Genomic DNA, 16,475 nt, shown 5'->3' with positions numbered 1-16,475 from the left:
CACCAAAAAAAACAATATGAACATTTGCTGAAAAAATATTTACCCTCAGGCCATGCAAGATGTCGTTTGTTTCTTCATCAGAACAGATTCGGAGAAATTTTAAATTACAACTCTTGCTCACCAATAGTTACCCTGCAGTGAATGGGTGCCATCAGAATGAGAGTCCAAACATAAACATAAACATGATAAAAACATCACAGTTTTTGTTCACAGTAACTGTTTTAGACTGTTTTTGCTTGTAAAAGGTGCTTGTCCTGAGCTGGTTTCTCTCCTAATTCTGACTTTTTCATTGAAGAACACAATATTATGGATAGAGGACTCATATTTTAGGCAGAAGCAATGGTTAAAAACGTCTTAATGATGGATTTGTTTCTTACAAACATGCAGCTTTTCACTTCACAAGACATTAGTTGACGGACTGGAGTCGTGTGGATCACTTGTGGATTATTGTGATGTTTTTATCAGCTGTTTGGACTCTCATTCTGACGGCACCCATTCACTGCAGAGGGGTTGAGCTATTGGTGAGCATGTTATGTAATACTGAATTTATCCAAATATGTTCCAATGAAGAAACAAACTCAAATACATCTTGGATGGCCTGAGGGTAAAATTTTCAGTAAATTTTCAGTAAATTTAAATTTTGGGGTGAACTATTTATGCTGTTCTTTTAAACTTTCTTGAAAATTCAGCCATGCCATCACAAGGATGAATTAACAAGAACCTAATAACAAAAATAAAGAGGGAGATTTTTCACAGTACTACTGTTTTTACTGTATTTTTGATCAAATAAATGCAGCCTTGGTGGGCATAAGACACTTCTTTAAAAAGTAATAAATCTTTCTGACCCCAAACATTTGAACAATAGCGTAAATACGAAAATATTTTATCAAATGTTGAGACACAGCCGAAAAACATACCTTGCAGATGTTAAAACAAAATGTTACACACTCCCCAGTCTCCTTTAACCCACACATACATAAACGCAAGCATACCTCGCACAAAATGCGCACACATACACTTTTTACATCATGCATACAAATCGGCCCCAGACTGACATCATGCCCAGACCCCTGGTGCAGTCAAACACACACACACACACACACACACACACACACACACACGCTCTGAGCCATATCACATAAGCATGAACATTGATATGACCCTGCATGCACTAAATAAATCATTTTTATAAACACATGTATGTATGATATTTTCCAGTTATAAATCCAGTAATCCATAATAATCTAAACAAACATAATAAATGCAAACATAATACCCAAAGACGATACAAATACACTGAAAGCATATATTAATATTTACTGTACACAACATACTCTACAAAAATCAATCCACAGACTGTAATCTACAAATCTACAAATGTCTTAATCCACACATGTTTGCAAAAGTGGTACATACCATGGCCCATAATCTATGAATAATCTACACATTGGCAGCCCTGCTCTCTGTGAACTCCAGCAAACCGCTCCATGTCCTGCTCTTATGCGTGTTTACCCACAGTGCTCTAGTCATACTCTGCTGTGGCTGACGGTGATGTCACAGAGCCAGCGTGCCACAGGCCGCGTGGGATTATTAATATCTGTACTTCACTGGAGTTACGTAAGAACGGGCGCTGGATTATATCGTTACTGTACAGAAAATGGCCATGAAGAAAGCGGTTTGAGGAGGGACAGGAACAGGAGATGCCCTCTCAGGGGTGAACATAATCCCCTCTGATAGCACTGCATCTTAAACGAGTCTGACTAAATGATAATGGAGAAAGAAAGCAGCTGAACAGATGTGCAGTGTAGTACTGCTGAGAGGCCACATGGCTTGCCTGGGACGGGGCAAGGGCTATGAATAGAGTCACTCAATAGCAGTCCATTGGAAAATGAGGATGCAGAAAATCCATCCCCTCCGAGCCTATACAGACAAACCTGCTGGAGCTTCACAAGGGCCATTCCACGAAATATGGAGTTACTTTTGTGCCTTTTTATGCAATCAAACATACCATGTTTGAAAGCAAAACCGATTAAACAATTAACAGTGCAGGCGAGAGCGCATTTCTGCATGTGTGATGAAAACTGCAAAAAGACAAAAAAGATTTAATCCCACTTCAGACAGTTTTGTTCTCAATTACTTTAACAGCTCTAAGAAGCCACCTTTGTGTGTAAACAATGACTGAATAACACAATGAATTACACAAAAATGATTTTTCTTTTTTTTTTTTTCTCATCCCCAGTGCCATTCTCCCAAATTTTCCTGGCAGTATTAACAACATAAAACAGAAAAACTACATTTTAATCTATGTTTGAAATGTTAATGAATTGTTAAATTTCAGTAGAGGACAAATAGTTAAATAGTTAACTATAACTATCCTTTAAACAACTGTTTATAAAACAAGTATTTGTAGAAATATCAACATTACATCTTTCTAAGAAACACCTTGTAATGTCATGAACTGGAGCACAAGACTAGTAATGTCAAAAAGAACTATAAAACTGTCAACCTGGTTGACTTTTTAAGTAATATATACCCTACTGGACAAACGTTTGGGGTCAGTATGATTTTTTAAAAAGTTTTTGGAAGAATTTCTTGAAAGATGCCTTACAGTAAAAACAGTAATATTGTGAAATATTATGACCATTTAAAATAAGTAATTTATTCTTGTGATGACAAAACTGAATTTTCAGCAGCTTTACTCCAGTCTTCAGTGTCACATGATCCTTCAGAAATCATTCCAATATGCTGATTTACTGCTCAAGCAACAAGAAACTTTTAAACGGTAATGTACATCCCAAAACATTATTTTTTAAAAATTCATTAACAATTATCTGACTGATACACAGACCAATAAATCAACTACACAACTGTTTAAAGATGTGTATTACAGAGAAGGAATTTTAATATTTGCACACGACTCTGGCTTCGAATGGAGCCCCACACATGACCTGCGGACCTATTCGTCCCTACGACTTATTCATTCCCTCGTTTTAGTAAAATGTGGCCATGTTTTACTAAAACAAGGGAACGAGTTCTTAATTTGTGGCCATATAGGCTATATTTCCCACATGTCATGTGTGGGGCTCTGTAGTACACCAGAAACTTAAAGTAAAACTTCAATAATCTGGTGACTTTTGGATTTAATTGAAAACCAGCCTCTCTAAAAGTTTCAAAATGCAAATTCTTCATACCTATGCATGCACTCACGTTTTCCTAGTTGTCCTTCTCTGTGGTTTCCAGTACACTGCTGCTCAGCCAAACAATGACTCGCACACAGAATGAGAGGAAAGCACTGACTGTCTCATCACTGTTACAAACACTCTCTCTCCCCTTTCAGCTTCATCTCTTTATTCACTCACCCTAACCAGATCAGGTGAGATTTTCATTTATTTACTTTTCACTGGCTCTCTCTCTCTCTCATGTGTATGTGGATGCTCTCTTACTGTCTCTGAGGCAGGAACATTTCCGTTACATAATGTTTGTGCTTCTGCCCACTCACTCACAGCTCAATAGCAGAGATAGGATGTCCTGAAAGCGTTGTCATGAGGCATTTTTTTCAGCTTTCATCATACAGTGTAAGTGCATGTGGTTTTCACAGACACTATCCAGACTGTTTAATGTGTGTGAGTGTGTTCGAGGTAGATTTTCACAGCTGCTGTGTCCAGGGTAAAATCCCATGAGCATCAATCTATGCACCTGCTTCAGCTTTGTCACACATACTGAGGTTCTCATGGTAACAGTGATGTCATCATTAACAGAGTGGATGGTTGACTTACTGGACAGTGGTTTTTTGGACATTCTGCATTTACCATAGTGCAAAGACCATGTCAATAAATTAATGCAGATGGAATGAAGTTATCTATTATCAAACACTTTTTACTTTTAATTTCTCTCTCTCTCTTACAACAAAGACAAAGAAAAATCTTACGACTCCAAACTTTTGCACGCTATTTTATGTGATAAACATTCACCAATAACAGAAAGAGACAGTATTGAGCAGTAAGCAACTCACATTTATTTTACAATACACTTTGTGAGCATTTGACTATATGGTTACATTCCTGTCAGGCACAGTCATATGTAAGAGACAAAAAAGAACAGCATACAGTGATTAAAACATGCTTTGTAACATTGTTCACAGATCTGACATCATATTGTGTGGAGCCATCTGTCATATCGAACACTGTCAAACCATTGTGTAAAAGCTGAAATGAACTTGTGACTCTTGAATACAAACATTATCATTTCTTTTGTTATAAAATATATCTTAAGTGCACAGTGCTGGATTGTTTTTAACTCCACATTGTCAGTCAACAAGACCTCCCAAGGAACAAAGTACCCAATGTTACATATTGTATCATTACAAAACATTACTCAATTGTGCAAAATTTATTCACCATCATTGAATAAATAAAAAGACAGAAAATTACCTCTGATTGTTGTAGTGAAATGGCAAAGCATGCAAGTCAAAAAGGAAATTCTTTGATCATAAATCAGTGCCATCTTCTACACAATTCACTGGTAACAAATTCAAGAGCAGTTTTTGAGTTATTGTATGCAGCAGGATATTTTAAATTTCAGTCAAAACAAAAACTCAAATTTTCTCTCTTTTTTTCCCCAAAGGCACAGTAATGTTAAAGGGAATAAAGTTTTGCTCTAGGTGGCTAATCACTGTAAACTCCAATGAGGATGATGATAAGAAGAATGATGCTGCACACAGCTACACAAATGGCAACACAAACCAATTTCTATGACAGACAGAACAAAAAAACAACAGAGAAAAATTCACTATGTATGAAATTAATTACTACACGTAAATGTACCCGTTTTTGTTATCAAAGGCATTTCATCACTTTTTTTCTAATTGGTTAGAAGCAAATAAACTGGCATTGATTAAAACATATTTGAATCTTTGAGCCATTAAATCTGTCCCATAAAAAGCTGTCACCACATTCAAACTGGATTTAAATAGAGGCAAAGTGATAGTAGATGAGATAGTTAATGATTGAGTACTGGGTGCTACCTTGGAAACCATGCTTAGACAGGATTGGCTGCATTAGAGCTGGAGGAGGCGGAGTTAGTAGTGGTTTTAACAGACAGGCCCACAGATAATCCAACAATTAGTGCGACCACAGCAAGCACCACCAAAACAATGAGAGCAAGAATGATGTATTTCTGTATAAGACAAAAAGGTTATAATAATTGCATTTTTCAAGAACTTAGTGACGGTTTAAAATTCCATAGACTATTCTTTAGCCTGTAAAGCATATTGTGAAAGGATAAAGCTAAATGTGTTAATCAAAAATTGAAGCATCAATTGAAACATTTGATGTGGAGAAAGTTTATGGTAATATGAATGTGAAAATTTTTAAAAGTGAATTTTGAAAGCTGAAAAGGGCTGCTAACCCGTTACCAACCCTCTATGGCTAGCGACGGGTTAGCATAAGTTAGTGACAGCTCAGACATAATCTGAAACATTAAACAGAGCACAATATTGAGATACTTTTTGTGGCCTTTATTCCAGATTAATAAAAAAAAATTAAAATCACTAAAGACTTCATGAACAAAACCAACAGCCTAATCACAACACTACACATTCCGATTAGAAGCAAAGCTATTATATATTATATTGTGGCTTCTAAAACATCTGTATATTCTAAAATATCTGTAAAACATCTGTTTCTTCTTACCCTGCGGGCCTGTGTCTGGTACCTCACAGCTTTCTTGGTCTCCACTTTAGCTTGGCCGACATACTCTACTGCATTGGTTACATTCTTTTCAATGTTGTCAATCATCTCACCCTGTACAACATAAATGAGTGAGTTAATGAACAAATGCTGTATAGGTTAACTAGTAAGTAAACAAACATCAATAAAGATTACCGATTACTGTATACTATACCTGGGTCTCAACAAGCATGGCAATGTCCACAAACATGTCATGAAGCTCTTTAATGCTGGACTCTAGCCGCAAGATGTCTTTATGTCTAGATTCGATCTCATTAAGGGCCTGACGAGTTATCTGAGAGTCAGAGATGATCTGAAAACAGAGGAGATCTTTTAGCAGCCCCTAGAAACTTAAAGGGGTCAGTTACACCTTCTTTCTTTGTGTCAACATTTGGGCGGCGTTATGCAAATCTTCCCACATAGTGGGCTTTTGTTTGTTGTCTCATACTTTTAGATACGCTGTTATTTGCAAATGCCACTGCTTACGTTAGCTTTTAATATACGGTTTTATCCTGATTCATATATGAATAGATTTTTACGTGCACCTCTAGTTTTCTCTTCCTCTTCTCTAAAGCAGCACCGCATGGCCTCGTCCCCTTTGCTGCCTTTTCCCGAGGGCGGGGTTATCTGAGTTTGTTACGTCACAAACCCGGGAAGTAGCTTGTTGTAGTCCTTACCAGCCGTTTTTGTAGGCATTAAACTGCAAGAATTTTAAAAGACGGTATCTCCGTTTGCATTGAAATTTCAGCTTTGTAACTTTGCAGATATTGTTTATGCTCAAACAGCAACATTACACACTAACGTTAAAAAAATGAAATCACAATGAACCACCCCTTTAAAAAGATTGACAACACGGCATAAAACAAAGGAACAGATCGCCCAAAATGAGACAATTTTGTCATACTCATTCCCATAATTTAAAAACCTGAAGCACTTTCTTTCTTCCAAAAAAAAAACAAAAAAAAAACAACGCGACAGAATCACCTAAAATATCACAGCCATTCAGAAGCAAGAAGCGCACTGCACTCCCAACGAAATGGACAAGGTTATAATCTAATTCATAAATATTAAACCTTTTTAACATTATTAAAACTACATACTGAGTGACTGACTCTTTGTCATGGAAAACACTTGTTGGTTCGCATCGAGTTCTCAGTTTTAACATACATGTTTACTTTCATTTATTTTCAAGATCTGAGGTACAGTGTCTGTTGATGCTTTCAGTATGGCTATAAAAGTCATGCACTATGATATTCAAACTCACATGAAACACTTCTAACATTGAATAAAGCACATACTCAGTACCTGAGGTTATCATTATCATAGTTTGTATGTTGTTGTTCCAGATGTTGCAGAAATAGAAACCGTTTCTAAAATAGAAACTTCACGTGTCGCCGTCTTGGCTGGTTAGGACAAAAACTTGGAAAAGATACCTTTTATCACGTGTTGCGTGTAGTTAGGACATGGTGTAAGGAGAAATTATAAAGAATTGCATTTAATTACAATAAATGGGAAGTCATGTTGACCTCTTTAGTCTTCAGAGAATCATATCGGCCACGTTATGATACTTTTTGGTGTCCTTTTTAAAGTTCCATTTTATTGTACCCTACCATTCAAAAGTTTTGGGTCAATAAATTATTTTATTCAGCAAGGATGTTTAAATATATGCAGCCTTGATGAGCAGAAGAAACTTCTTTCAAAATCCCTCAAAAAATCTTACCGACCCCAAACTTGTCAGAAGTTAAACTGCATAGAAAAAAGGTCAATACGTTGTTCAAAATTTTCACTGTGTACTCCATGTTAGAAATATGAGAGGACATGGGGGTAAATAATAACAGAATTATTATTTTTGGCTGAACCCTCCCTTTAAACCAGGGGTCACCAAACTCGGTCCTGGAGGGCCGATATCCTGCAGAGTTTAGCTCCAACTTGCCTCAACAACCCTGCCTGGAAGATTTTAGTATGCCTAGTAAGACCTTGATTAGCTGGTTCAGGTGTGCTTGATTAGGGTTGGAGCTAAACTCTGCAGGACACTGGCCATCCAAGACCGAGTTTGGAGACCCCTGCTTTAAACAGACAATTACAGAAAATGCAAAGTAACAGCCAGCAGGGGGTGCCAATTGTTGAAAAATGTGTTGCTCTCATGCCACATAAACAGTAAAATGATAACCCAAAAAAAACTGTCTCTGGATGAGAGCTGCAGTATTTTAATATTCCCTCCTTCAACCTACAGCAAGACTGGAAAGAGTCATTTTCAGAAGCAAACTCACATCGGAGGTGAAAATGGAAGGGTTTCCAGTCTCCAGCATCTCTTCCAATTCCTCATTAGTTGTAATTCGTCCAGCTACAAGATTCAGAGCGTAACAGATCAATAAAAACAACACTCTTCTCACAAACTCGCCGATCCTGTTTAGGCCATTATTTGTTTGATAAATGGCTGTCTGTGTGTGAATTTGTCAAGGGTAAACATGAAATGATGACCAGCAATTGCTAATAGCGGGTTGCTAGTCCATTTGTATGATTGTTTGGCTTTATGTCATGGAACAGTATATGTGTGTACTGTGTGATTGTATGTATGTGTGTGTGGTCATGCTAAGTACGCCTTGGGGACTATATTGATTCAGCTGGGAAAATGAGAGGGAACATTACAATGGCTGAAACCATCAATATAAAGGCCACTGGAAAAATACACACAAACTTATATAATGTGACCAGCGCACAAATTCATACTCTTATCCACACACACACACACACACACACACACACACACACACATACACATCATTGAAATAAAGTCCCCTAACAACAAATACAACCTTTCATGGAAATTTGTTTCAAATGCAAAGTTGAGGGGTAACTGGGTCTTTATGCAAATCATGTCAGTCACATGACTGATGACTCATCATCCTATCACATGACATTCTGTGGCCCACTGTGCAGAGGTATAGCAGGATCTCTGGAGCCCTGTTGCCCAGGTAACACTTGCCTTTAGAGTCTCCAGTGACAACCCGCTCCATTTCATATGTTGTAAAGCACAGAAAGTACCTCATTAATCCACCCACACTGGGACTAATTCACAGACACACAGTCTGTTCAGAGGTCTGCACTACAGTACGTCAGACCACAAGTTACTCAAAATAAATGTCAAATGCAGCATGTCAGGTGAAAAGAGAAGAAGTAGACAAAAATGATTTGGCAATATTTTTTGTCCTTATTGAACAATTCCACAATGAAAATGGATATATATTATGAGATTACATTTAACAGTGTTAATAAATTATAAACTATTAAATTATAAATTAGTGTTTTTGACAATTAAGTAAGCGTTGAATAATGGTCAAGTAGGGGTGTAACGGTACACAGAAATCATGGTTCAGTACATACCACGGTTTTGGGGTCACGGTTCGATACGAGTTCGGTACAACAGGAAATGTATTTTTTCATTTATTATGAACAGACAGTAGTGAACATGAGCAGTTGTTTTTGATTTCAATTAGATTGTATAATTTCAAGATTTAAAGGCACAACATGTAAGTCACTAGTTAAAATTGCTTATTTCTCTGGATTTAAACATTCTTCGAAACATTTGGGATAATGTAAGTACACAAGTCAGCAAAATATATAACACTGTTCTAGTGGTTTTTGGATATTTTAATAAAAAAATCTTACATATTGTGCCTTTAAAGCAAAAACAGAATGGTCTGACTTAAGATTTGTGAAATTATGTTACATCAGACACCGGAGTTAAAAACCGGTTCCGATTTATTGCCGGAAACTTTCCCACAGTGCTGATTTAAAACAAGCAGGTGGTTCTTCGATCTCTTGTGTGCCATCTGGACTCGCCATTCTTATTTTGGGTTGGTGCATAGATCATCTCTTCTTCTGCTCTTTCCTGTTGTGACGGTTAGTGTTGCGTTACGGCGCACGCCCCCTTCTGGATTGATTGCCTATGACTGACTGTATTTGTTGTCTGACTGCATAAACCGAACCGTGACGTCCATACCGTGACAGTTCGGGACAAATACATGTAACGTTACACCCCTATGGGAAGGTAATCTAAATATAAAAAGAGGAAATAAGCTGCACAATAAAATATCCAATTTATCTAATGTATATCCAATATAAACCTAAGACTTTTTAAAAATCTCTATGGCTACGTTCATACTGTCAGTTTTTGGGATTGACAACAGCATTTACTTACAGGTGTGAGACTCAAAATGTCCCGTTCACACAACAACTTACAGTAGCGTCTCGAATACTGTCTGTATGAATGTGCAACGGGAGTCAAGCCCGTTTTCCTTACCAGTTACCATAGTGACAGTGACCAAAGTAATATCAAAGATGGCGACGTCCATAAAACTGAAAGTCTTATCACTTTCTGACACGACAAGAGTCCAATCGAACAGTGAGTTCATCTGTCAAATCTTCATTAGCTGACAGCAGCTTTTATGTTTGGGTGGAGATTTTGTCAGCTGTTAATGGTCTAGTGTAGTAAGCTAGTTTTAAGGTATCGTATGTACATATGTGCTTGTGAATGTATGAAGTTACTCATGTGTGACTTACTGATCTCCAGCTGTCTCTGAATCCTGCTTTTGCTTTTCTCTCTGAATGACATTTGGGCTTCATTATATCGCGTCATGACCTCTACAAACTTACGTGACAAGTTAGTGTACTAAAAAAAAAGAGAGACAATAAGGGCATTAGATCAATTTGGGATTAAAAATGACTGTACTGGATGGTTGGATGAAAAAAAAAAGGGGCAAAGATTTAATACCTGTGTTTTCTGAATGCGTGTATCCACTGAGGCTTGATTCATCTGTTCATCTGGAGGTAGATTCTGTTGCATTGCTAAGAAGAAAATAGATGAGAATTCAGTTAATTTTCTTGTCCAAGTGCAATGGTACTCTTATCTTCACTATCCTCAACAGGCCAAAGCAGAACATCCAACTCACATTTGAGGCTGGACCGGACAAAGTTGGCATGTTTCTTGATTTCCACTGTGAGCTGTTCCAATTCTTCTTTTGTTCCTGAAAGCAAAGGCATATTTTAGAATAAGAGAAATTAATAATTTTATTCAGCAAGGATGCATTAAATTTATAAAACGTGACACTAAAGACATTCATGTTACAAAAGATTTCAAATAAACATTCTTCTCAATGTTCTTTACAGTTTCCAAAAACTGCTTAAATTACATTGCAGATTAAATTACATAGAGACTCTTTGCAGATTAAATTACATAGAGACCCTTTCCTGATGTTTCAGGGCCTGATGTTCACTTGATATGCAACTCACACGTGCTAAACTAAAAATTGGCTATCAAAATTTGAGTTTTTTTTCCTCCCGGAGATAACCGTTCCAGAACAATTGTGCCCATGTAAAGCACTCTTACATTACGATGTGTCATGTTGGAGAAATATTGTGGTTTGTTATATGTGAACATATAAAATGCACGCAGGTATATGGAAGAAAAGTAACTACAGATGGCTGTGCTGACTCTTAAAAAGGAGAAATATTACACATCCATTAGCACAATCCTCAAACAGATATTCCAATTTTACTATCAACTTGAGGATTCACTGAACATATATCACAAAGAAATATTACACTTGTGTGTAGAAGAAAAATTAGCATATATTAGTTTGTTGCAGAAACACTCACACCCTCACAGATGTCTTTATCTCAATCTCACATTCCTGCCTGCACGTCCTATACATGCCCTGCAAGTAACAGCACAACTAACCCAACACACTCACTGAAAATTAAGAATGTGATGGGAAAACTACAATTCCTTGCATGCCCAAACTTGACTCCCAATGGTAACTTTTTTTGTGGTCTCATTTTCTTATTCATTTGAATGATTTTCTGTACATATAGTCGATATGGGTAGACACCATCATTCACAATAGCCATGAACACTAGTTAGATATTACAAATGCTTCCAAGTAAAACGGTGGGTGTGTGTGCAATACATGTGAAAAATGTCTTCCCTAAAGCAGTTTTCCTGGTTCCTGAGTGTACTGGTAAAGAGTAATGTGATGTGATATTTCTGTAAGAGGAATCCCATGGTCTTGCGCTGTTATAAGGCTATGTGCTTCTGGGCAGAGAGTTACAAAAAACGTTCCTTTGTTCTGGACTAAACCCTGAGTATCAGTTGTTTTTTTTGTTTGAATATAAATGAATGACGGAAAGTTTGAATGTGCGCTCAGTCATAGACAACAGGAGAATGACGCAAAGCCATTGTCATCCATTATGTAATAAAACAAAGAGGTTGAAAGCTAAAATTAAGTGAGTAATTTGAACAAATTTACAAATAACAAGATCTATAAACTATCTGTGGTGTCATTTTAACCCACTTATAAAGTGAAGAAGGTGAAACATGGCTAAAACTGGCCTTAACACTGGTTTAAAAAGATGTTAAAGGGGTGGTTCACTGGGTTTTTTCTAGGCTTGATTGTGTTTATGGGGTGCAGTCTAACATGTGTTAATGCTTCGTTTAAAAAAAAACACATTATTTTTCACATAATTTACCTTTATTCCACACAGCTCTGTCCCTTCTCTGAGAAACGGGCTGATCTTTTCCTGTTTTTATGAAGCCCCGCCCTCAGAAATAGGCAACGGGCTCTGATTGGTTAGCTAGCCCAGTGTGTCGTGATTAGCTAAACCACATCTAGTGCGCATCTAATCGTCCCGCCCCTCACCTCAGCGGCATGTGCTCCGGTTGTATTGTAAACAACGGCATCGTTAAAAGAGTGCAGAGCAGGGCGACGCGAGGAGCAGTATTGAGAACCGCTGGTTTTGAACATTGATTTTGAAACTTGTGAATCCATTAGAATCGTTACAAGATAGAATCGCGATTCATATATGAATAGATTTTTACATGCACCTCTAGTTTTCTCTTCCTCTTCTCTAAAGCAGCGCAGCATGGCCCCTTTGCTGCCTTTTCCCGAGGGCGGGGTTTATCTGGGTTAGTGATGTCACGAACCCGGGAAGTAACTTGTTGTAGTCCCTACCAGCCGTTTTTGTAGGCATTAAACTGCCAGAATTTTAAAAGACGATATCTCCGTTTGCATTGAACTTTCAGCTTCGTAACTTTGCAGATATTGTTTATGCTCAAACAGCAACATTACACACAAACTAACGTTAAAAAAGTGAAATCGCAATGAACCACCCCTTTAAATAAGACCTAAAGGTATAATTCACACAGAAATGAAAATCCTGTCATTATTTACTCACTTTCAGGATGTTTCAACCTGCATGAATTTCTTTCTTCTGCTGAACATAAAGATATTTTGAAGAACGCTGGTAATCAAACAGTTGATTGTAGCCATTGACTTTCATAGTATTTTTTTTCAGTCTGAGTCAGTGGCTACCATCAACTGTTTGGATACCCACATTCTTCAAAATATCTTCTTTTTCGTTCAACAGAAGAAAGAAACTCATTCAGGTTTGGAACAATTTGAGGGAGAGTAAATAATGACAAAATTTGGGTGAACTAAATCTTTCACAGTACACTTACTGCAGGGACATCTCACTGGGGCAAACTGGGGTTAAGTGCCTCGCTCAAGGGCTCAAAGGGTTCATTAACCACTTCAACCTGCTAACCAGCACCACCTTGTTACTCATATTTCACAGTCTTTGGTTAATGATGACTTACTCTCATCAGGGTTGGGGGCTGAAAGGATCACACTATGTTTCTTCTTCACCTCATTAACTAGGGAAGAGATCTTATCAATGACACCTCTGACCTCCTCCACCTGAAATAAAGCGAAGCAAAGTTCAGAAACACAGTATTCTTTAATGGTTTTACTATAGTGTGCTCACTAACTACCCTAGTGTGAACTACTATGGATGCATGTTACAACCTTTTTTGTTATGAAATTTCTCTTTTATAGATGTCATGCGGTGTAATTGCTGTGAACTTTACACGATCAACAAGGTACATGGGAAAAAAGAAGAACAGTTATTTTTAGACAATACCAGCAACCCTTGTGACATATTGTCTAAAAATAAATGTCATGCTGTACATTGTAATGCTGTGATGCCTAATATCAGTGGTACAATTTAATACTATTTTGTATTAATGATTTAATTTATGTGTTCATTTAAAAAGAAGTGCAAAAGATTTCAGTGTTGTTATTGTTAACCAAAACTAAACTAAAATAGTTTTCTTTAACTGAAATATAGCTTTATTAAAAGTATTAAATGAAAAAAACTTTAAATGAAAATCAGAAATATTGCCTGGCAGCCAGCTAAACTAGATTTAAAATATCAGACAATTGTTAGTAATGAGCAAACATGAAAATATTTATCAGATTTTCATAATAAGATTATTCGGCCAGAATTTTAAAGCATCTCAATGCATCCCAAAGGACGGTCCATCACCGATATATAGTGTACAGAAGAGGAGCATCTGTCATACAGGTGAATGACTGCACCTTTCTGAAAAAGTCCTGCATGAAGCCATCTTTCTCCACCGACACAGTGACACCCCCATCTTCACTGGCACTTTGCCTGCCCTGAAACAAGCCTCAAAGTTACACATGCCTCAAGCATGGAGAACCACCACTAACGTTAGTTACACTGATGTGAGCACGGGAAGTAGACATAAACAATACAGAACGTTACTCCCAAATATGTGTTAGTTTATGTAAAATGTTGTATTTTTGTAAGTACAAACATTGATATCAATATATTATTTACAATGTTAACAATTAGTCTAATTGGTTTATTATTAATCACTTGCCCCATTCAAATCAGCCAGTCGGTCCCTCATAACAATGTCGATGCAACGTCGATTATCTTCTGTTGATTGTTCAAGTCCATTGCAAGTCCTGACCAGATCGTGAGAAACTAATGTATGTCGGAGAAAGTACATGAATTAACCTTTGGGGTTCGTAACTGATCGATAAAAGCTTATAAATAAGGTGTTTACGTTCAAAGAGGTATCAAGTTATGAGGCGCTGTGTATCTGTTCGGTTCCCATCCTGTCACCAGTTCGGCTGTTCTCTGCGCAGCTACACGAAACAGGGCGGTAGTAACCATAGAAACAGCATGGCGTTGTCAGGTTAATAGTTTTATTTTATATTTCTTTACTATTTACTGTGTGTTTCGATTAAATGGATATTACGATTCTCATTGTCATTATTCAAGTGTAAATTTTAGTCCTGACGACGCAGCACACAGAAGACGGTGTCACGTGATGTCTGTTACTTTTCTCAGCACTCTTCAGAAGGGGCCAATCAAAATCATTTTAGTTTACCAATTGAGCTGCCGTATACTTGAGCCTTTATATAAAGTAGACGGGTATATTTCAAATTGTATGTCAAGAGACAACACTGTCAATTATTTTAAGCAGTTATTTTTGAATATGTAAATGACTGCATTAAGATAAATATTGTTCTAAGATTTCAATGCTGCTGAATGGCAGATTCATGCGCCACCTGCAGTTACTCGTTTAGTAAAAACGAGTTCATAGAGGAATTTCCCCTTCTTATTTTCGGCAATTAGCGATACGAATTAAGACGGTGACAACGAAGGAAACTGGGTTGTCCACAATAAACTTTAATGCCAAAATAACAATTATTCAAATTTTGCATTACATGTTCACGGTTCACCTGTCCATGTACATTTATTAATGCCATGGTTTTATCAAATCCTTCGTCGCTATGGGCTAAATTGTGGCAAATTAAAGAACCAAGCCATGTTAACTTGAGCTTTATTCTTCTTATCAGTGCACTTCAATAAAACTCAATCTGATGTATCCCTTCAACACATCAATACAATCCTAAATTACCACTTTCTGAATTTCAGCTCTTCCCAATGTTTCTAATTTGTGTAAACCTTCCTTACCTTTCTTTTGTCTTATGCTATAATCATACTACAATTCAATGTACAAAATAAAGGTATTTGAGCTGCAACATTTTTGATAAACAGAGCATCAATATATTTAATTGTGTGAAAAACATGAAAACCCATACATGCATATAGTACACGAACACTGAAGGTATTAATCAGATATAACCATTCATCTTTTATACTGGAAACCAGAAAATAAATGTTTACTTAATTCTATTAACAATCAGGGTCTCTAAACATAAAATCCAAGAAATCTGCAATTTCTGCTTCTCTCTGAAAAGCCATGTAGGTATATAAACAAACATTCTTCTGACAGTGTACTTCTTGACACAACTCAATCTACTTGGAAAATAAACTAATACAAATGGCCCTATTATTCTTTGAGACCCTGAAACTGATCACTTAAGCAGGTTAGAGGTAGTACAAAAAGTCATCCAGGTTCATGTTGGGCTCCTTGTGAATGCTCTGACCAACCAGGAAGGCCAGTTTGCGGGCGCACTGACATGGTGCTGGCACTCGGACGATACCCTTAACATAAAAAGGAAGAAAGTCAACCATGAAGAATATGTAACCCAGTCAACAATTTGATCTCACAATGATGTCACAATGAGCTCACACGTTTCTCATGGTGTGGTCACAATGTGTGTGTCACAGTGAGCTAAAAGTGTAACCACACAGCGCACGCACTGTGTGCTCATACTATGCTCCCAATGTGAGGTCACTGCACACTCACTGCCTGCTCATACTGTGGTCACTGCACACTCACTGTGTGCTCATACTATGCTCCCAATGTGAGGTCACTGCACACTCACTGCCTGCTCATACTGTGGTCACTGCACACTCACTGTGTGCTCATACTATGCTCCCAATGTGAGGTCACTGCACACTCACTGT

At 37.3% G+C, this 16,475-nt stretch overlaps 2 protein-coding genes across 5 annotated transcripts in view; both read right to left on the bottom strand.

Annotated features, from left to right (window-relative positions):
- LOC107684511 (peripheral-type benzodiazepine receptor-associated protein 1-like) overlaps positions 1 to 1,466 on the bottom strand; it is a 113,209-nt gene extending 111,743 nt beyond the window's left edge. Inside the window, exon 1 of the mRNA XM_016480783.1 lies at positions 1,417 to 1,466. Within this exon, the coding sequence (XP_016336269.1) occupies positions 1,417 to 1,419 (3 nt within the window). The 5' untranslated portion in view covers positions 1,420 to 1,466. The remainder of the gene's footprint in view (positions 1 to 1,416) is intronic.
- Positions 1,467 to 3,948: 2,482 nt separating this feature from the next.
- Positions 3,949 to 14,879, bottom strand: LOC107684494 (syntaxin-2-like). Of its 4 annotated transcripts, none has more exons than XM_016480753.1 (11): positions 14,659 to 14,877; positions 14,470 to 14,576; positions 14,162 to 14,242; positions 13,381 to 13,480; positions 10,679 to 10,753; positions 10,501 to 10,574; positions 10,290 to 10,398; positions 7,997 to 8,070; positions 5,902 to 6,039; positions 5,691 to 5,801; positions 4,663 to 5,175 (listed from the first exon to the last, which is right to left on the bottom strand). In XM_016480753.1, the coding sequence occupies exons 2-11, from the start codon at positions 14,497 to 14,499 to the stop codon at positions 5,038 to 5,040; spliced, it is 930 nt and encodes a 309-aa protein (XP_016336239.1). In that variant the 5' UTR covers positions 14,500 to 14,576; positions 14,659 to 14,877; the 3' UTR covers positions 4,663 to 5,037. The 4 variants fall into 4 exon arrangements, with proteins under 4 accessions (XP_016336237.1, XP_016336239.1, XP_016336235.1 ...); XM_016480750.1 differs by having other exon boundaries at positions 4,664 to 4,748; positions 5,024 to 5,175; positions 14,470 to 14,877; XM_016480751.1 differs by having other exon boundaries at positions 3,949 to 4,748; positions 14,470 to 14,879.
- Between the last annotated feature and the right edge of the window lie 1,596 nt (positions 14,880 to 16,475).

Source organism: Sinocyclocheilus anshuiensis, unplaced genomic scaffold (genome assembly GCF_001515605.1).
Source record: "Sinocyclocheilus anshuiensis isolate Anshui unplaced genomic scaffold, SAMN03320099.WGS_v1.1 scaffold1, whole genome shotgun sequence".
NCBI lineage: Eukaryota > Metazoa > Chordata > Actinopteri > Cypriniformes > Cyprinidae > Sinocyclocheilus > Sinocyclocheilus anshuiensis.
This window is presented reverse-complemented; position numbering and strand designations above follow the sequence as displayed.